The sequence below is a fragment of the Nerophis ophidion genome, linkage group LG27 (genome assembly GCF_033978795.1).
Source record: "Nerophis ophidion isolate RoL-2023_Sa linkage group LG27, RoL_Noph_v1.0, whole genome shotgun sequence".
Taxonomy (NCBI): Eukaryota; Metazoa; Chordata; class Actinopteri; order Syngnathiformes; family Syngnathidae; genus Nerophis; species Nerophis ophidion.
This window is the reverse complement of record NC_084637.1, coordinates 15186575-15208458: the sequence shown is the minus strand read 5'-3', so window position 1 is coordinate 15208458 and position 21884 is coordinate 15186575. Positions and strand designations below refer to the sequence as shown.

The window sequence follows — 21884 nt, the reverse complement described above, 5'->3', positions numbered from 1 at the left end:
CTCATCTTTTTGTTTATTTTTGTTTTAAGCATTAGATACCTACACACTGCCTCCCGCTGTGGTCTGCATATTGTGATCACGACAAACTATTGTCTCACACGACCTGACCTGTTCCCCGACGTCATACAACACAATTAGTTATAGGCTGCCACCTACTGATATGGAAGAGAATAACACGGTTACTCTGCCGAGCTCTAGACAGCACTGACACTCAACAACGGCAAATTATTTGCGTATTATAAAAAACTGGTTTGCAAAAAATATAATCCCCCACGGCACACCAGACTGTATCTCACGGCACATTAGTGGTTGAAAAACACTGATCTAGACAACAGAACACACCTTTAGCACGTTGAAGTTGCATTATGGGACACACTGTGGTTTGCCAGGGTGCGTCTGAAATGATTCAAACGCAAGAAAACGCATATTGTAAAAAAGTTTTTTTTCCATGAAGATATATTATTAGCGCTGTCAAAATTAACATTTTAACTCATGTGATTGATAACAAAAAAGTATTGCATTGATCATGAACACACTAAGATTAATCATGCAATTTATGTTGTTCGTACAAGCTCTTTTACCCTAATCCCTATAGCAGGGAAACCGCAATCTGCGGTTTCGGAGCCGAATGCGGCTCTTTGGCAACTCTGATGTGGCTCAGCTGCATAATCGCCGACCCCCCCGACTGTTACGGGGGGACTCCGGATTTCGGTGCCTCTCCCGGACATCACCCGGGGTCAACGTTCTCCGATTTTCACTCGGACTACCACATTGAGGGTGTGCCGTGATGGCTTTACTTTTAACGTCCTCAACAACATGTCATCGCGCCCGCCTTTACGCGTAATGTATGCGTGCCGACCGGACGCATACATTTCGCTGCTTCTATCGTCACATGTAAGAGATTGCAAGGTATACTGGGTGATACAGGTTACACTGAAGGTTGTGATTTAAACAACTTTAACACTCTTACTAATATGCGCCATACTATGAACTCACACCAAACAAGAATGACAAACACATTTCGGGAGTACATCTGCACTGTAAGACAACATAAACACAACATAACAACTACCCAGAATCCCACGCATCCATGATACTTCCTGGCTATATTATACACCCTGCTAGCACCAACCCCGCCGCCCCTCTGTGCGTCGTTTTTTTTTTTTTTAAACCCAAATAGGTGAAATTGGATAATCTCCCACGGCACACCAGACTGTATCTCATGGCTGGTTGAAAAACACTGCCTTAGAGTATAAACACTTTGTAGGACTCAACATACTGTAAGACTTCATTGGCACATTTAGCTTCACGGCATTGACTACTTCCTAGCTAGGAAAACCACCATACTATATGCACTGCTGCCATTAAAAATCTCGGAGTTGCCACTGCATGCAAAGTCTATTATAATACTTGCAAATGACACTCAGAAATGTAATAAATAAACAATATATGACAACCGGGCAACAGAGTTACAGTATCATAACCAGCTCTATTTTTTTAAATGTATATTAATAATATACAAACCCCGTTTCCATATGAGTTGGGAAATTGTGCTGGATGTAACTATAAACAGAATACAATGATTTGCAAATCATTTTAAAGTTAAAGTACCAATGATTGTCACAAACATACTAGATGTGGCGAAATTATCCTCTGCATTTGACCCATCACCCTTGATCACCCCCTGGGAGGTGAGGGGAGCAGTGGGCAGCAGCGGTGCCGCGCCCGGGAATCATTTATGGTGATTTAACCCCCAATTCCAACCCTTAATGCTGAGTACCAAGCAGGGAGGTAATGGGTCCGATTTTCGGCCGGGATTTGAACTCACGACCTACCGATCTCAGGCCGGACACTCTAACCACCAGGCCACTGAGTAGGTCATTTTCAACCCATATTCAGTTGAATGCACTACAACAAAGACAAGATATTTGATGTTCAAACTCATGAACTTTATTTTTTTTTTTTGCAAATAATAATTAACTTAGAATTTCATAGCTGCAACATGTGCCAAAGTATTTGGGAAAGGGCATGTTCACCACTGTTTTACATCACCTTTTCTTTTAACAACACTCAATAAACGTTTGGGAACTGAAGAAACTAATTGTTGAAGCTTCGAAAGTGGAATTCTTTCTCATTCTTGTTTTATGTAGAGCTCTAGTCATTCAACAGTCCGGGGTCTGCGCTGTCGTATTTTACGCTTCATAATGCGCCACACATTTTCGATGGGAGACAGGTCTGGACTGCAGGCGGGCCAGGAAAGTGCCTGCACTCTTTTACTACGAAACCATGCTGTTGTAACACGTGGCTTGGTATTGTCCTGCTGAAATAAGCAGGGGCGTCCATAACGTTGCTTTGATGACAACATATATTGCTCCAAAACCTGTATGGACCATTCAGCATTAATGGTGCCTTCACAGATGTGTAAGTTACCCACGCCTTGGACACTAATACACCCCCATACCATCACAGATGCTGGCTTTTGAACTTTGCGCCTATAACAATCCGGGTGGTTATTTTCCTCTTTGTTCCGGAGGACACCACGTCCAGAGTTTCCGAATATAATTTGAAATGTGGACTCGTCAGACCACAGAACACTTTTCCACTTTGCATCAGTCCATCTTAGATGAGCTTGGGCCCAGCCAAGCCAGCGGTGTTCCTTGGTGTTGTTGATAAATGGGTTTTGCTTTGCATAGCAAAGTTTTAACTTTCATTTACAGATGTAGCAACCAACTGTAGTTACTGACAGTCGTTTTATGAAATGTTCCTGAGCCCATGTGGTGATATCCTTTACACCCAGGGTCGGGAACCTTTTTGGCTGAGAGCCATACAAGCCAAACATTTTTAAAAGTATTTCCGTGAGAGCCATATCATTTTATATTTTTTAACACTGAATACAACTATATGCGTGGATTTTTAAGAAAGACCAACATTTTTAGAGTATAATAAGTTTGATTTTCTTTTTAATAACATTGTTTTTCTGAGGCTAACCAAAAATAACTAAAATACTTCTTACCATTAATGCGACTTTTGAACAAGTGCGGTAGAAACCGGATGGATGGGTGAAAATGCATGAGAATGTTTTATATTTTGAACGTTATTTTTGACACTGTGATTACCAGCGGAATTATTCATTACTTACCTTGTTAAGCAATGTCAGCTAAGATTTATCTGAGAACCAGGTGCAGTCATCAAAAGAGCCACATCCGGCTCTCGAGCCATAGGTTCTCTACCCCTGCTTTACACACTGATGTCGGTTTTTGATGCAGTACCGCCTGAGGGAGCAAAGGTCCGTAATATCATCGCTTACGTGCAGTGATTTCTCCAGATTCTCTGAACCTTTTGATGATTTTACGGACCATAGATGGTAAAATCCCTAAATTCCTTGTAATAGCTCGTTGAGAAATGTTGTTCTAAAACTGTTCGACAATTTGCTTACAAATTGGTGACCCTCGCCCCATCCTTGTTTGTGAATTACTTAGCATTTTATGGAAGTTGCTTTTATACCCAATCATGGCACCCACCTGTTCCCAATTCACTTGCACACCTGTGGGATGTTCCAAATAAGTTTTTGATGAGTATTTCTCAACTTTATCTGTATTTATTGCCACCTTTCCCAACTTCTTTGTCACGTGTTGCTGGCATCAAATTCTAAAGTTAATGATTATTTGCAAAAAAAAATGTTTATCAGTTTGAACATCAAATATGTTGTCTTTGTAGCATATTCAACAGAATATGGGTTGAAAATAATTTTCAAATCATCGTATTCTGTTTATATTTACATCTAACACAATTTCCGAACTCATATGGAAACGGAGTTTGTAGCCATGTATCCAGATAGGTATCGAATCGCCTCATATTGGGGAGATTGACTCAGCTCTCCCTCTTACACATGTTTTCTGCACAGGGATGTTTCCTGTGGTTCCTCTGTCATCCCTTCCTCGTCCTCACGTCCGCCATCGTCAATGAGCACCAGAGGGACAAGGTTGGGCAGCATCCTAGCGTGACTTGTGTCAGGAAGTTACGGTCCTCCAACGTTCTTCTCTTGTGTTTTTATGTAGGTGGTCACCATCGGAGTAGTTCTGTGTCAGTCCATTTCCATGGTGATCCTCTACCAGCTCTTTCTGTCTCGTTCCCTCTACTGGGAAGTCTCCTCGCTCTCCTCCGTGTCGCTGCCCCTCACTATGTCCAGGACCGGTCAGAGGGGGCGCTACTGAGCACGGGGGCTTCTTAGGCGTACGCGGACAAGACATTTGCTGGTTCTGAAATGGGCTGAAGAGCATCAGCCTGCCACTCATGACTCCAAGGAAACCAAGACAAGAGTGGGTCACAAATAATCAAATGGACCAATAGAAAAAGAAAATGTAAGGACTGAGGCATCATCTCAAATGAAGATTAGCTATTTGTTTTTTATATTTACAGTACATACAAAAAATGCATAGAATAAGGTTACTAAACTAGCAGTCATTGCGAGGGAGTAGAATTTATTATTTACCGGGTTTACAGTGCGAGATGATGGACTGAACATCATATTGATGTACATGCGGGATGAATGACTGTTTAAAAGTCATTTTTGAGTTGTAGCCTACTAAAATGTGAATTTGCTAGCCGGTGGTACAGTATATGAACTGTAATATTTTGTCAGTATATGTCCCTGTCTTCATCGGCAAAATAACCTCAAACCTTCCGAGTGAATTAAGTTATTTATTCGCGGATGCATGACATAAATCTATCAGCGCCTTGTTTACGACCTGATGCTTGAACATAGACCGGTTTTGTTTTTCTGTTGAACTTTGTTAGGTTTATGTACAGTTGCTAAGGACTTATTATGTACAACCTGTGGAAATATGACTTGAAATGCAATTTTTTTATGGTAATATACAATTCATTCGGAATACTCTATTCCAGGAGTGCCCATTACGTCGATCACGATCGACTGGTCGATCTCGGAGGGTGTGTCAGTCGATCTCAAGCCAGGCATTAAAAAAATATACATAAAAATGAGCAATCATCAATCATACCAAGACTTCACTTTCGTCAGTTGTTTGACATTCTCGGCACCCGAGGATCTTGTGAGATGACGCTGGCTGCTGCGAGCTCATATTTAAGAAAAAAATCACTAACAGGGCGGACGCAGAGAAACACATTTTATTTCTAGAGACTCCGTACCTACTGTCAAAACTCTAAAGACCGACTGCACAGTTCCTGTCTTCACCATAAAAGACCTGTTTCATCCTGCCTGTGCTAACAAAATAAGAGTCTCAGAAAGCTAGCGTGCACAAGCTAGCAAGCTACGAAGTTTGATGCCAATGTATTTCTCCCCCGCCCTCAGCGACCGCTTTCTCACTTGCTTGCCCACCCGCACTCTCACTGACATCACTCACCTGCTGCCAGACATTAAAGGGCCACACACATATGCTACTCTCATAACAAAGTGTTTAAAAACGAGTATGCAAGTTGGACAAATGAGATGCCAAATCCAACCACTTTCATGTGGTATTGGACAGAAAGGAGGACTTTTTTTTTCCTCCATTTGAAAATGCGGACGTTATCAGCACCACTGTCTAATTCCAATCAATGCAAGTCATCAGAATCAAATACACCAATTTACATTCTTGTCTTCATGAAAGAAAGGAATCTATGTGTGTTAAACATGCTTGTATTATCATTAAACACCATTAACTTGTTAACAAAAATGTCTCTTTCATAAATAAATAAATATAAATTATAAATAGGAATGAGGTAAATCTCCTCGACTTGGTCAATTGAAAAGTAGCTCGCCTGCAGAAAAAGTGTGAGCACCCCTGCTCTATTCAGTCAGTGTATAAATTGCAGAATAATCCGCAAAATATGCAATAGCAGAACCTGAATTTTAGTATTCTAAAACCACTTAAACACCACAATAATCAACATATTGATACATGTCTTCAACATTAGAGCTGTCAAAATGAGCTGTGTATAATCACAAAAAATGGTTTGCATTAATTATGAACACGCTTAAGTTAATCATGCAATTTATTTTGACCGTATATGTTCTTTTACCCTAATCGCTCTACAGTCACTGTTAAAAACAGTACAAAAAGGAGCGAAGTGAATGCAACTGGTGTTCTCCCTGCAAATTTCGCTCTAAAATACAGCATGAAAGAACTTCAAATAAAGCTCTCTTACCAGGTTTTGTGCAAATAAATTACATGCGTTCAAATAAACCGTTTAAATATGTTCCAGGATGATGCTCTGACAATAAAATTGTATTTGAGTACAAATATTGGGGTCTTTTCTTAAGATCATGTGTATTATGCAAGCGAGTAATCACTTATGATTAATCCAAATTCTTAGACTTAGACTCCCTTTTTATTGTCATTCAAATTTGAACTTTACAGTACAAATAACAACAAAATGTCGTTGCATTAGTTTTTGGTAGTGCAGGATTAAAAAAAAAAAGCAATAAGGTGCAGATATAAATAAATAGATTACTGTACAGATAAATAAATTGCACTTTTTCACATGCGTCCATGTTTATGGATGTATGTTATATTGTCTTTTTTATTCCAGCTAGTTAATCCATTTTGGAGGGAGTTGGGGGGATAATTTAATTATGATGCATTCAAGAGTCTTACGGCCTGAGGGAAGAAGCTGTTAAAGAACCTGGAGGTTCTGCTACGGTGGCTGCTGAACCTCTTCCTAGAGTCCAGCAGTGAAAACAGTCCTTGGTGGGGGTGGGAGGAGTCTTTGCAGATTTTCTGAGCCCTGGTCAGGCAGTGGCTTTTTGCGATCTCCTGCATAGGAGGAAGAGGAGTCCTAATATTTTCCGCCGTCCTCACCACTCTCTGGAGAGATTTCCAAAATGTAATTAATCTGATGAAAAAAAATAACCATTTGACACCAATAGATTCAATATAATATAATCTAATATTTAAGGATATATATGATTCATGAAATAAAATTTGTTTTTACAAAAAAATGGCCACCAGGCCCCACTTTGGACATCTTTGCATTAGGTTGTGCCACAAACAGCGTTGCCAGGTGACTAAAAGCTTACCACAGACTGTGTGTAATATAGATTATAATGCAGTTTTACCTTTTTAACCATTGATTATTCAAAGGTTGAACTGTATTATAGTAAATTTAGTTTAGTTGACAGATGTATTAAAAAAAAAATGCAGCTCCTTGCCAAACAGTGCTCCCACCTGGCTATAGAGAGACACGGCAGCCTATGAACTATTCACGTTTGCCAATATCCATGCATTTAAAGGTCAAAGTGTACAACAGTTTTCTGTATTGATCCTGTAGAGTATTGATGTCAAACTCAGGGCCCGGGGGTACGTGGGCTACAAAGGCCTGGAAAAAATATGCGTCAATAAAGTACTTTATCTACTCTTACTAAATGTATTTGTTCTCTGCATTTTAACAGGAAAAAATGCAGGCACCGCATGACATAGCATACCTTTTAAACTTTAATATTATCCAATATAGCAAAAAAGTATAGTACCATACTTTCCAAACATTTAATTTTGTTAAAACACTTCAATTTCTGCTGGACTTCTGGTATTAGAGTAGGGGTCCCCAAACGTTTTGACCCAATATATATATATATATATATTATATATATATATATATATATATATATATATATATATATATACATACATATATTGGGTCAAAACGTTTGGGGACCCCTACTCTAATACATACATATATATATATATATATATATATATATATACATACATACACACACACACACAGTATATATACAACATTTTGGTGTTTTAGCAAGTAGGACATTTATTCGGTATTTTGTTTATAGTCATATCAAATAAAGATGTGTCAAATAGACAAATCCAACTTAAATTGTAACACTGTATTTGACAAAATACCAAAAAAGGACATTTTTCTTAATATCTCATTGACAAAATGATTCAACCCCCTAGTTACATGCATCTTTAGTACTTAGTAGAACACCCTTTGGCAGTAATGACATCCTTCAAAGGTGATACATAACCGGACACAAGCTTCTTGCAACCATCTACAGGTATTTTAGCCCATTCCTCTTGGGCAAAGGCCTCCAGTTCATTCATATTCTTGGGCTTGCGTGCTACAACTGCCTTCTTCAAGTCCCACCACAGGTTTTCTATAGGATTTAGGTCTGGCGACTGTGAAGGCCACTCCAGAGTCTTCCAGCCCTTCTTCTGCAACCACTCTGATGTTGATTTGGAGGTATGCTTGGCATCGTTGTCCTGTTGGAAGGTCCAACGTCTCCCAAGCCTCAGCTTCGTCACTGACTTCATAACATTTGCAGCTAATATATCCTGGCAGGAAATAGAATTCATAATGCCTTGAACGCGCTGGAGATTCCCAGTACCTGAGACAGAGAAACAGCCCAGAGCATGATTGACACCCCACTATACTTAACAGTAGGCAAGGTGTTCTTCTCTTTGTAAGCTTCATTTTTTCTCCTCCAGACAGAAAGTTGATTCATAGGCCCAAAGAGTTCCAGTATTGTCTCATCACTCCATAAAACAGTTTCCCAAAACCTTTGGGGTTTGTCCAGATGATTTTTGGCATACTGGAGTCTATTTTTCTTGTGCCTGGTCGTCAGAAGTGGGGTGGGCCTGCGAGTTCTGGCATGGAGGCCTTCATCTCGTAGTGCGCGTCTTATTGTCTCGGACGAAACCTGCGTTCCCCCCTCTGCAATGTCCTGTTGTAGTTCCTCAGCTGTTACCCGGGGGTTTTTCACCACTGTACGCACACAGCATCCTCTTTCTACCACGCCCAGGTAGTGTTTCCACTGTGCCTTTAGCTTTAAACTTGCAAATTATGCTCCCAACTGGTGTTTCTTGGAATGTGTAATGTCTTTGCTGTTTTCTTATATCCATATCCTTTCTTATGAAGAGAAATTACCTCCTCTCTTGACTTCTTTGACCACTCCCTGGACTTCACCATGTTGCAAATACACCATTGACCATCTACAAGAGGCTGAGCGTCACATGCTTTTTCAATCAGTTTAATTGTAGCTTGTTATGGTTCTAATCACATCTACAGGTGTTTTCAACACCTGATTGAAAAGACCTTATTCAAATTCTGTTCTTAAGAGTTATGATCTTCAAGGGGTTGGATAATTTTGTCAATGAGATATTAAGAAAAATTACACTGTTTGGTATGTTACAAAATATAATGTTGTAATTCAAGTTGCATTTGTCTATTTAATGCATCTTTATTTGATATGACTATAAAAAAAATACGGAATAGATGTCCAACTTGCTAAAACACCAAAATTGTGTGGGGGTTGAATAATTTTGATCACAACTGTATACATATATCTCCATCCATCCGCTTATTCCCTTTGGGGTCGCGGGAGGCGCTGGTACCTATCTCAGCTACAATCGGGCTGAAGGTGTTGCACATCCTGGACAAGTCGCCACTCATTGCAGGGCGAACACAGATAGACAGACAACATTCACAATCACATTCACACACTAGGGCCAATTTAGTGTTGCCAATCAACCTATCCTCAAGTACATGTCTTTGGAGGTGGAAGGAAGCCGGAGTACCCGGAGGGAACCCACGCAGTCACATGGAGAACATGCAAACTCCACACAGAAAGATCCCGAGCCCGGGATTGAACTCAGGACTACTCAGGACCTTCGTATTGTGAAGCAGATGCACTAACCCCTCTGCCACCGTGCTGCCCGATAACATTGTCACTATGTTGTCCTGAAGTCAATTGTTGATGTTATTTACATAATTACTTGATAATATTTTATAATAATGAGTGCAATGATTTAATTTGGCGCTAAAGTTGTTTATATTTATTGTACGCTGTAATCGGTAAAAATCGCTTAGATGACGTCACTTCCGCTAATTTACTTCCTGTTGGTTGACTTCAGGTATTCGTTCGAAAGCAAGTCATGCATGTTGCGGTCTTCTCTCGTAACTTCTGTTGCCATCCTACACAAAGCGGCAAAGAAGCAATGCCGTAAGTTGTCTTTAATAAGTTAACAACTTGTCAGACACGTTGAAAAAGTGTAATCGTTCCGATATGTTGAATATAATTGTCGAAGTGGATACAATGGGTTCAAGTCATTCAGTCAGACGGAAGTCTCCCTCTGCTGGACATTTTTGGACATTACTGTTACATTTTATATGCCATCCATCCATCATCATCTTCCGCTTATCCGAGGTCGGGTCGTGTGGGCAGCAGCCTAAGCAGGGAAGCCCAGACTTCCCTCTCCCCAGACACTCCGTCTAGCTCTTCCTGAGGGATCCTGAGGCGTTCCCAGGCCAGCCGAGAGACATAGTCTTCCCAACGTGTCCTGGGTCTTCCCTGTGGCCTCCTACCGATTGGACGTGCCCTAAACACCTCCCTAGGGAGTCGTTCGGGTGGCATCCTGACCAGATGCCCAAGCCACCTCATCTGGCTCCTCTCGATGTGAAGGAGCAGCGGCTTTACTTTGAGTTCCTCCCGGATGGCAGAGCTTCTCACCCTATCTCTAAGGGAGAGCCCCGCCACCCGGCGGAGGAAACTCATTTCAGCCGCTTGTACCCGTGATCTTATCCTTTCGGTCAAGACCCAAAGCCCATGACCATAGGTGAGGATGGGAACGTAGATCGACCGGTAAATTGAGAGCTTTGCCTTCCGGCTCAGCTCCTTCTTCACCACAACGGATCGATACAACGTCCGCATTACTGAAGACGCCGCACCGATCCGCCTGTCGATCTCACGATCCACTCTTCCCCCACTCGTGAACAAGACTCCTAGGTACTTGAACTCCTCCACTTGGGGCAGGGTCTCCTCCCCAACCCGGAGATGGCACTCCACCCTTCTCCGGGCGAGAACCATGGACTCGGACTTGGAGGTGCTGATTCTCATTCCGGTCGCTTCACACTCGGTTGCGAACCGATCCAGTGAGAGCTGAAGATCCCGCCATTGTATGACATTGTTGACAAATATGTACAGAGGCAATAAGTGTCTCTTTGTTCTTTTCAGTTTTTCACCATATTGTCTATGAAGAATTGTCAAAAGTAAATGGTCAAGCTTACAAAGACGTTCTCTTCATTGACTCCGCTTTGGCTTGGTGTTGAGTTGGCGTTTTTACACGACTCACGAGAACACTAAAGTCACTTACTTTAATAGTGAAGTCACTGACTTTTCTAAGGTTTATGTGGGACCCAAATAGGATGGATTCCATTTTAACCAAGTGTAAAATAATTGCCCAGGCCTGCGCTACACTGTAGAAGGTGAAATGATTGAATAATAATAATAATATCCCATGTAAGTAAATTGGGAGCGCTGTCAAGCGCTGTTTGTATCAAACTCGCGGGCCGCACCAACATTAAATTGTCATATCAAAGTGTGGGCCGCAAAATAACGTCTCGCGGGCCGCATGTTTGAGACCCCTGATGTAGAGAGTGAAATTATTGAATAATAATAATAATAATAATATCCCACGGCACACTAGTGCACCGTGAGATAGTTTGTTGTGCCGTTGGAAATAAATACGATGATTCAACTAGCAATAATCGCGCCTCAGATAAACCTCATAGGCTACGATTACGTCTGGCAACGCTGACCGGGAAGTAACCGACCGTTAGAGCCCAAAGGCAAAAAAATAAAACAACTACAAGTCCCATCATGCATTAGGGAGTCACGCCACGAAAAAGTTGGTCGCACTCCCCCAAACTAGCCATTAAGGGGAAAAAAAGAGAAGGTAATAAGGAATTTTTGGGGATAAAACCATCAGTGATACCAATTACATCGGTTCTTGTTAGTTCTTTATTGCCTTATATGAACTTTCTGGAACTGGTGTTAGCAATTAGCATACCCTCGTTAAACACTGAACCACGTGGTGAGTGAGTGAGTGTGTGTGTGTGTGTGGTTCGCGTAAACGTGTATGTGCGTGTAAATGTGTGTGTGTGTGTGTGTGCAGGCTGTGTCCACTGTCAGTCTGCTGGCTGCAAGCAGGGAAGACATTTCTTCCTCCCGACTCGGACTCCAACTCCTTCCCGCCACTCTCAAACTAACAGGTTGGTGCGACTAGGATGCTAACATGTAGCATGCAGGCTAACCTAAATATTGCTTAATATTCTTTTGCGAGCGCGGCGACCTTCTAGAAAGAGCAACTCAAATGAATCAACCGCTTCTAAACTTCTCCGATAATTGTGGCTTAATATAGCTAACTTAAAAAAAGACGTTTATTATGAAATTGTAAGTTGGATGTACTTCAGCATACAGTTATTGACCAGTTATTGTATCGATGTACATCTAACTCTTCTCTTCCGCAATGTTTTGGATAAAGAGTACATTTGGCGCACACATTTTGTGGCCCTGTGATGAGGTAGCGAATTGTCCAGGGTGTACACCGCCTTCCGCCTGATTGTAGCTGAGATAGGCACCAGCGACTCCAAAGGGAATATCCATCCATCCATTTTCTACCGTTTATTCCCTTTGGGGTCACCCTGGATAAGTCGCCACCTCATCGCAGCCCAAAGGGAATACGCGGTGAAAAATGGATGGATTTTGTGTCTCACACAGCGATACATTGTGGAGGTCAGGCTTGAAGAAGACAAACTGCATGAGTCTAATCAGTGTGTTCCACTGATGAGATCACATGCTGGCTAACAAACCTCACGCGGCTTGTCATTGTGCTACTTAGGACATGTCCACTCCAACACGTAGAGTTCCAAAAACACATATTTTGGGATTAAAACAATCTCCGTCCATACAAGTGTAGTTTCAAAACTATGTCTACACACAAACACATACACTTGCAGTCATGCACATTTTGTTCAAGCAGAAGCCTGAAAAAAGCAGAAATAGCTGACTTGGTGGCATTACGCCTCCTATTATGTTTATTTTGATATACTAGACCAGTGGTTCTCAACCTTTTTTCAGTTATGTACCCCCTGTGAATATTTTTTTAATTCAAGTACCCCCTAACCGCTGCTGCCCACTGCTCCCCTCACCTCCCAGGGGGTGATCAAGGGTGATGGGTCAAATGCAGAGAATAATTTCGCCACACCTAGTGTGTGTGTGACAATCATTGGTACTTTAACTTTAATCCGAGCAAAGCATTTTTAGTTGATAAAAAGAGATAAAGAAGTAAAATACAGCACTATGTCATCAGTTTCTGATTTATGAAATTGTATAACAGTGCAAAATATTGCTCATTTGTAGTGGTCTTTCTCAAACTATTTGGAAAAAAAGATGTGAAAATAACTAAAAACTTGTTGAAAAATAAACAAGTGATTCGATTATAAACATTTCTACACATAGAAGTAATCATCAACTTAAAGTGCCCTCTTTGGGGATTGTGATAGAGATCCATTTTGATTCATGAACTTCATTCTAAAAATTTCTTCACAAAAATAGAAATCTTTAACATCAATATTTATGGAACATGTCCACAAAAAAATCTCGCTGTCAACACTGAATATTGCATTGTTGCATTTCTTTTCACAGTTTATGATCTAACATTCATATTTTGTTGAAGTATCCATCCATCCATCCATCCATCCATCTTCTACCGCTTATTCCCTTTGGGGGCGCTGGTGTCTATCTCGGCTACAATCGGGCAGAAGGCAGAGTACACCCTGGACAAATCGCCACCTGATCGCAGAAGTAATATTCAACAAATATATTAATGAAGGATTTTTGAATTGTTGCTATTTTTAGAATATTTAAAAAAAATCTCGCATACCTTCAAGTACCCTCAGGGGTACGCGTACCCCCATTTGAGAACCACTGTACTAGACGTACAATGACATGTACTTTATCTTTAAAACCAGCCCGCGCATTCACAGAGTCCTGGGACCATTTATTAAAGAGCGAATGCACGTCTTCGCTGCTGAAACCCAACACTCATTGAATTATAAAATGTTCAGCAACATGATGATGTATTACATGTGCAGTGAAGTATACATTATTTCTAAAATCAGCTCGCACTAACGAGCCAAGGAAAACCTTTTTCATGTTTAAGTATCGATATAAAGCACATGGACGTACGTGTGCCGCTGCAAAACTGTCATGGAATTAGAAAAAGCATCTAGTCATCGCTATTGTACATGTGCAATGAAGTTTATATTGTCTTTAACATCAGTACACACTACAAGTAGGACGCTACATTGTTTTTTTAGTTGCTTGCTCACTTCGCGCCCAACTCAATCTACAAGAATGCAAGCAAGACACGTAAGTTAACTTCATGACTTATCGTTAAACAAGGACTAAAAACATAAGGTAAGGTTGCACCTTTCTTATGACAGAGCAAAAAGTCTTGCTTGTCAAAGTTGTTCCATCAAGCTGAGGTTCGACAGTGATCATATCCAAAATATTTGACTGTCATTTGCGCGTCGCAAAGCCCATTTTGATGTATTTTTTTAATTCATGTAGAGTTTAAATAGCAGCATGTTTACGTTCAAACATACAGTAATTCCTCTTATAGTGCGTGTAGAGGCAGCAAGGCAGTGTTGTTAACTGTGACGTCATCACAAGTCTCCGTTTGTGCCGTGTACACTCATACGCTAAGCGAAGAGTTTTGGAACTCTACACTTAGGCCAGCGTTTGTAAAAGTCTGCGTTTTGAAAGACACAAGTATGCGTCTGTGTGTGGCCAAGAGCTCAAACGCAGTGATAAGTATGCGTTTATTAAGTATCTGTGTTCGTGTGGACATGGCCTTAGTCTCGAGCCGAAAAATCCAGCTAAAATAAAAAAAAGAAGTATAAACGCGTGCACACTCCACAGTCTCCTGACGAGCATGTCCTCATTTATGTCTTCATGTTCTGCCTGATTGCACCCGTGTTGTCGTGGCCGTGCAAGATTATAAAAGTCTGCAGTTGTCTGAAAAGGTCAGCGCGTCCGACCTTTCGCTACGGTTTTAGCGGTTAGACAAAATTGAGTTTGAAAGGTCACGCCGGGGTCATTTATTAAACCCCCTCTTTGGTCTCTTAGGTGCCATGGCTGAAAGGGTGCTGGTGGTTGGCGGTGGAGGGCGGGAGCACGCTCTGGCCTGGAAGTTGGCACAGTCGCCACACATTCAGCAAGTCCTTGTGGCTCCCGGGAACGCAGGGACAGCAAACTGCGGGAAGATCAGCAACTCTGGTATGTTTGTGCTTATGTAGAACTGGGCCCATAACACATTTTTCTGGACAATATATTGTCCCAAAAATTATTTCCGATATACAATATTATTGTTGCCATTAATTTGCAACCTAATAAATCACTAATGAAATAATATATAATGATAATAAGTGGGGATGTTCCAATCAGGGATTTATACTGCGCGTTCCAATACCGGCCATTTATGAATAGGGATGTATACCAATAACCGGTATTTTTCTGTACCAGTTACTAATTGGGTCTTATAGCAGGACCGTTAAGATTCCGGACAAATGATATGGCTCTTGTGAGAATGATTTATTAAGTTTTTTTTTAATCCATAGTCATGTTTAAAGCAGCTAATATTTTCCCATGTGTACACTTTGTGTTTTTTCCTTGTGTTTATCAGAAAACTCTATGCTTCACCTTGAAGGCCTGGAATGTCTACTTAAAGTGTGATGTACTCCATTTTTGTGGAGAAAGCCGTATCTGTTAAAAACAAAAAGCTGTATTTCTTTCTGGGCGGGAGTAGCTGTTCTTGCACTAAAAAAGCTGACTCTTTTCGTTTGAGTTTAGACCGCTTCTTGATGCTGCTATTATCGCATTCTAAGGGAGGGTGTCCTAAAGCTTTAGTAAAACTTTGCCAAGTATTATTCTGTCTCGGTGAAATTTGGGATTGACCAGTGTGTTTTATTCCCTGAGAGGAAGACTGGTCAAGCGCAACACTATCTGTATTTTACTTATTTTTAATTCCAGCTGACCGTCGTAAATATAACACGCTGTCACATTCACTTCGGCTCCTGCTGCTATACATAAAGAATCAGCTTGGAATGATCACAAATATGGTAGCAACACCACACAAAAGTTTGTAACACAAAATCACACAAGCTATTTATGTACAAATGTATTACACACGCTATCACGAGTCACAACAGCTGCTACCGCGATTCAGTAGTCCACAGGCCAAAATTAATCCACTCAGTGAAAATCATCAATGACACCTTACTTAAGTGTGTTTAAATGCGTTCTGTTTCTTGACTCCTCAAACTCGATGATCGAGCATTAATTACCTTTGCTCACTGAATCTTTTTATTTATATAGTACACACAACACAGACATTGGTCGCTGTCAACACTCACTATGACTTCCGGTCCATCACTGAAATACGGCCATGTGCAGCATAAACACAAATAACAATTCCCATGAATGCCATACATAAATGGGCTTCACGGTGGCAGAGGGGTTAGTGCGTCTGCCTCACAATACGAAGTTCCTGCAGTCCTGGGCTCAAATCCAGGCTCAGGATCTTTCTGTGTGGAGTTTGCATGTTCTCCCCGTGAATGCGTGGGTTCCCTCTGGGTACTTCGGATTCCTCCCACTTCCAAAGACATGCACCTGGGGATAGGTTAATTGGCAACACTAAATTGGCCTTAGTGTGTGAATGTTGTCTGTCTATCTGTGTTGGCCCTGCGATGAGGTGGCGACTTGTCCAGGGTGTACCCTGCCTTCCGCCCGATTGTAGCTGAGATAGGCGCCAGCGCCCCCCGCGACCCCGAAAAGGGAATAAGCGGTAGAAAATGGATGGATGGATGGATGGCCATACATAAATGTGAAATACCAGCTAGTGATTGTATGGTCTTTACAAGATCCAACCATTTTCTTTTATAACCTCTTGTGCTAATAAAAATGGTATTGAAAAAAATAAATGTTCACATCTTTATTTACCCTAATTACATATAGTAGTGATAACAGTACCAATGAATACCGGTCTCGTTAAGGGATATCGGTATCTATAAAATCCTAAGGATACACATTCCTATCCATGAGTGAGATCAGCAGATACCGATCACATGTATAAACTGTACGTTTTTTTAAAATGTATTTATAATGAGTGCTATTGACAGTTTACCAATCTCAGCACAATATTTTCTGGTTCTTTATTCTCTTTTATTACATACAATTTTTTGACCAAAACAAAGTCAATAGTACAGAATAACTAAACAAAATAAAAAAGTACTATATATCATTGAAATCCTGTTGCCCCCAGTCCTCTTGTGTCCAGGGATTTTTGCCCTAAGTTTGTGAACATGAACAACAACAACAACAACAACAAATATTTAGAGAAAATAAAAATATCAATCCACTCACTCGAGTATCGATCATCTACCGATATCACCTCTGGTGTTGACACCATCAATGTATGCATCAATCCGTCCTCCTCTTACATGTTGTGTACTGACTGCTACAATGCTGACACACAGACAGTTGTTGTATTTATTTTGTCCTCTCTTTTAACTTTTAATAATCTATTTGTTAATTTCCTTTTACTATCTACTTCCTGTAACGTGGTTCCATCTATACTTCTTAAAGCTTACTAAACACTTAATGCATGGTGTTTAAAGTTACCTTAACAGTTAGCTTAGCTATTAGACTGCCTGCTCCTGGCTTGCTCTTTCCCAGGGTATCACATGTTTAGACTTTCCCTCCAGTGATAATGGTACATAGTAAAGATACTAAGAAATGCGCTTTATTTGCTGTAATGTCGGTGATTAATATTTTACTTAGTGGAGCGGCTCCACACCGTGTATGGAGATATACAATTAGCTTCTCGCTGATCAGCTGAGGGACTAAAAACAAATACATTTTAGCCAGAAGTGACTGGAAATCAAAGGCATTAATTATCACATTATTTTTCATGAAAATCGGCTGATAATGATTGGCACATTCCTAATAACAAGTAAGCCTTTAAAACACAACAAACTTTTTTTACTCATTAGTATTTTTGGCCATTGTAATTGGAAAGCCAACAACCTTTAGCTATTCTAAATATGCAAGGAAACTTGTTTACTTTGAATAAAAAATTAAATAGACTCTCAATCTGCGTGAGCAAAAATTGTACGTCAATAAATATTGGAAAATCTTCAATTGCTGTTTTGTCCCCAGTTGGATAAACTGGTTCCGGTGGTTTGTTTTTGTTGCCATCACTTTTCCAACAAATTTGGCATACTTGCTCATTTAACCGTGTTGATGTTATTGATTTTTCGGTTTGGCCAAAAATATTTCCACGCAGGAACTTTTATTTTTGCAATATTTTTTTTCCCTATTATTTTTTGTTACTTTGCACTGCTTCTCCTTGCGATGCTCTGTCAGAGCATGTGTGTATGCTAGCTGTTCAGCTTCCGCTGACCGAGACAAAGATTGTGAATGGATGACAAAACGATTAATTTATTTGATTTTGCTATCTAATAAAAGCGTTCTGGTGCTGAGAGCGGCGCCTACTGTACGTTGTTTGAAAGCAAGAGACAAAAAAATAACAATCGAACCTGGCAATTTATCAGTGCCGGCAAAGTAATAGAGTTCATTTTCATTTATCATTATCGGACATTCCTGGCTATAGACTACACCGGTATTGAAGCCGCACCCACCAAATTTGAGAATTAAATAATTATCTTTACATACATCGGCTGTACCGGACCATAAGGCGCAGATAGTAAATGTTTATTTACATACCTTAATTGTTTTCAAATGGTGCCTGTCACACGGCAGTAAAACGACTGATCAAACAAAACAGAAGTCATCGTCATGAACCCACTAGCTGTATTGGCAAGCTCTCCAATCGTTTAAACCTACTCAATAACTCCATGGTGATCTTTTGGTGAATTTATGAAACAAAAACAATACAAGAAGAATGCCATTGTAAGTTAATAATACTAACATGGATAATTGTAAATGTGCTAGCAAAGTAATTGGCGACTTGTCCAGGGTGTACAGTGCTTTCCGCCCAATTGCACCTGAGATAGGCTTCATCACCCCACCGTGACACCGAAAGGGACAAGCGGTAGAAAATGGATGGATATTCATTAAGGCTAATTAATGCTAGCTTGATTACGATAGCACATGCACATATACATAACAACACTCCTATAGACATCCCACCTGGGACGGTTTAATAAGTAAGAATTGTGTTAATTATATTATGAATGACATTTTTTTCGGGGTGACAAACTAATTTTGAAACACACATTTTTACAATGGAGTTAAGTGTACATCGTGCCATCAACAAATTGTGAGCGCTGCGTGGAACTATAACTACAAAGATGATGGTCATGTTGACTAAAGCCTTTGCATAGTACCGTTTTATTTTATACGTTGAGTGGTTCATTTAGAATTTAAAGAAGGTATTGTGCGTCACTACAGCACTAGTCTGCCACCAGTCTCCGCCATTGGAGTAGTGGCAGCCAATCCAGAAGGCGCTTAAAGTCAGCTGACACGTTATTTTAAACAGTGTGACGTGGATTACACTGGAATTGCAAATGTGACCTGCAGTAGATACATTTAGAACAGCAGTTTCTTTCATTGAAAAATTGGAGTTTATTTTTATACTTGGCAAACTCATCTTGCGGGCCAGATTAAACCTGTTTGCGGGCCGTACGCTTGACATTCCTGCTATAGACGAATATTAGTCGAAATAGGATATACATCCGGTTCAAGGCACGAAACAGGAAGTACATTTTCAACCCGCAGGAACTGCGGTGAGCGAATTTGCCCAAAAGATGGCGCCAAAGCACAAACCACACCTTTTCAGTGTATCTGTCGGTGTTAAAAACTATTTGTTGAATACAAAACATAATGGCCGTTAGAGAAGGAAATAAATAAATTAGCTGCACCGTTTTATAAGCCGCATAGTTCAAAGAGTGGGGGGGGAATAGCGTTGTATGATATAGAAAATACCGTAGCTTTATAGATTGGCTAAGGCCTAGCGGTATGCTTTTAATTCAAGCTCTTGTTTCTATATTTTTGTTCAGTGTGCAGTATGTGTTGACCAAAGAACTACACACACGTTTTTGAAAATATAATTCATATGGCCATGTCCTAAACAATGAGGTAATCAAGCTGTCCATCTCGCCACAGAGGTATCTGTGAGTAACCACGCCATTTTGGCTCAGTTCTGTAAGGACCATCATGTGGGGCTCGTGGTGGTCGGCCCAGAGGTTCCGCTCGCTGCGGGTAAGTTTACCAACTTTTCACAAGTTTTCTTTTTAGTTGTCATCAGCTTCTTCATCGCCTCCATCGCTTCTCTCCCAGGTATGGTGGATGACCTGACGGCAGCAGGTGTACCATGTTTTGGCCCGTCTGCCAGAGCCGCCGAGTTGGAGGCCAGCAAGAGCTTCTCCAAGGCCTTCATGGAGCGCCACGGCATTCCCACGGCCCGCTACGGCTCCTTCACCAACGCAAAGGAGGCTTGCAACTACATTCGCACGTCAGTACTGTCGATTCACTCAAAGTAGCTCCTCGCTTATTCAATTTCCGTTATTTTAAGGTTGTGACTATCATCATGAAACAATATTCATAATAATCTCCTTATTAGGGCTGACTTCCCAGCGCTGGTTGTGAAGGCCAGTGGCTTGGCAGCGGGTAAAGGAGTTATTGTGGCACAAGACCAGGAAGAGGCCTGTCGGGCAGTGATGGACATCATGAAGGTGGGTTGCCCTTAATGCTGCGTTGATGAAATTGATGTCATTTATATATCATTCACCTTATCACAGGACCGAGCGTTTGGTTCTGCTGGCGACACAGTGGTGGTGGAGGAGCTTCTCGAAGGCGAGGAAGTATCTGTGAGTCCTTGCACATTGATGTGTTGGAAGTAAAGAACCAGCACTGGTTTAACCTCTGCACCTTTTACAGTGTCTGTGCTTCAGCGATGGCTCCACAGTGTCGTCAATGCCTCCAGCGCAGGATCACAAACGGCTGCAAGATGGCGATCAAGGTCCGAATACAGGTGGCATGGGAGCCTACTGCCCCACCCCTCAGGTAGCTTCACTTATTGTTTTCTAAATGTATGCCCTGTACAAGGCCAATGAGCGACCTACTGATGACCCCGGACGGTTACTTTTTCACCATATGTTTGGGTTAGCACATGTTTACTGAGGCTTTTCCCTGTACCAACGCTACAATGACTGCCTGGAACTGTGGGTTAACTGCTGCGTGCACTTTAAAGGCCTACTGAAATGAGAATTTCTTATTTAAACGGGAATAGCGGGTCCATTCTATGTGTCATACTTGATAATTTCGCGATTTTGCCATATTTTTGCTGAAAGGATTTAGTAGAGAACATCGACGATGACGTTAGCAACTTTTGGTCGCCTTTACCGGAAGTATGTGCGCGTGACGTCACGTGTTGCAGGGCTCCACACATATTCACATTGTTTATAATGGGAGCCACCAGCAGTAAGAGCAATTTGGACCGAGAAAGCAACAATTTCCCCATTAATTTGAGCGAGGATGAAAGATTTGTGAATTTGGATATTGATAGTGAAGGACTAGTATAAAATAAAAAAAAACGACAGCTCCGGGCGGTGGCAGTGTGAGCGTTTCAGATGTAATTAGACACATTGACTAGGATAATTCTGGAAGATCCCTTTTCTGCTTATTGTTTTAATAGTGTTTTAGTGAGATTTTAAAGATTGTAAAGACATACCTCAAGGTCTGATGGCTGCGGTAAACACACAGTGTCTCAGAGAGAAGCCGAGGAGCCAAGCTCATAGCTGCCTTTTTTGACAGCTGCTGCGGGACGACGAATAATCCAATGATGTGTTCCGTAAGATATATATCACAATTTTCCCATCCAAATACATGCTGGTTGACGTAGAGAAAACATGTTCGCTTGACCGCTCTACTTCACAACAAACAAAGAAACACCGGCTGTGTCTCGGTGCTAAAGACAGCTGCAATCCAACACTTTCCACCCACAGCATTGTTCTTTATAGTCTCCATTTTTAAATGAACAAATTGCAAA

At 41.1% G+C, this 21884-nt stretch overlaps 2 protein-coding genes and 1 pseudogene across 3 annotated transcripts in view; 2 read left to right on the top strand and 1 right to left on the bottom strand.

Moving 5' to 3' along the window:
* Positions 1-6260, top strand: part of LOC133544548 (integral membrane protein GPR180-like) — a 58803-nt gene extending 52543 nt beyond the window's left edge. For both annotated transcript variants that reach the window (XM_061890016.1, XM_061890015.1), the window contains exons 9-10: positions 3905-3982; positions 4059-6260. In XM_061890016.1, coding sequence (XP_061746000.1) covers positions 3905-3982; positions 4059-4214 — 234 coding nt within the window. In that variant the 3' untranslated portion in view covers positions 4215-6260. The remainder of the gene's footprint in view (positions 1-3904; positions 3983-4058) is intronic.
* A 5153-nt stretch (positions 6261-11413) lies between these two features.
* On the bottom strand, positions 11414-11565 carry LOC133544577 (U4 spliceosomal RNA; annotated as a pseudogene).
* Positions 11566-11849: 284 nt separating this feature from the next.
* LOC133544348 (trifunctional purine biosynthetic protein adenosine-3-like) overlaps positions 11850-21884 on the top strand; it is a 25099-nt gene continuing 15064 nt past the window's right edge. Inside the window, exons 1-7 of the mRNA XM_061889563.1 lie at positions 11850-12021; positions 14942-15091; positions 20000-20095; positions 20174-20348; positions 20457-20568; positions 20635-20703; positions 20774-20899. Coding sequence (XP_061745547.1) covers positions 11901-12021; positions 14942-15091; positions 20000-20095; positions 20174-20348; positions 20457-20568; positions 20635-20703; positions 20774-20899 — 849 coding nt within the window. The 5' untranslated portion in view covers positions 11850-11900. The remainder of the gene's footprint in view (positions 12022-14941; positions 15092-19999; positions 20096-20173; positions 20349-20456; positions 20569-20634; positions 20704-20773; positions 20900-21884) is intronic.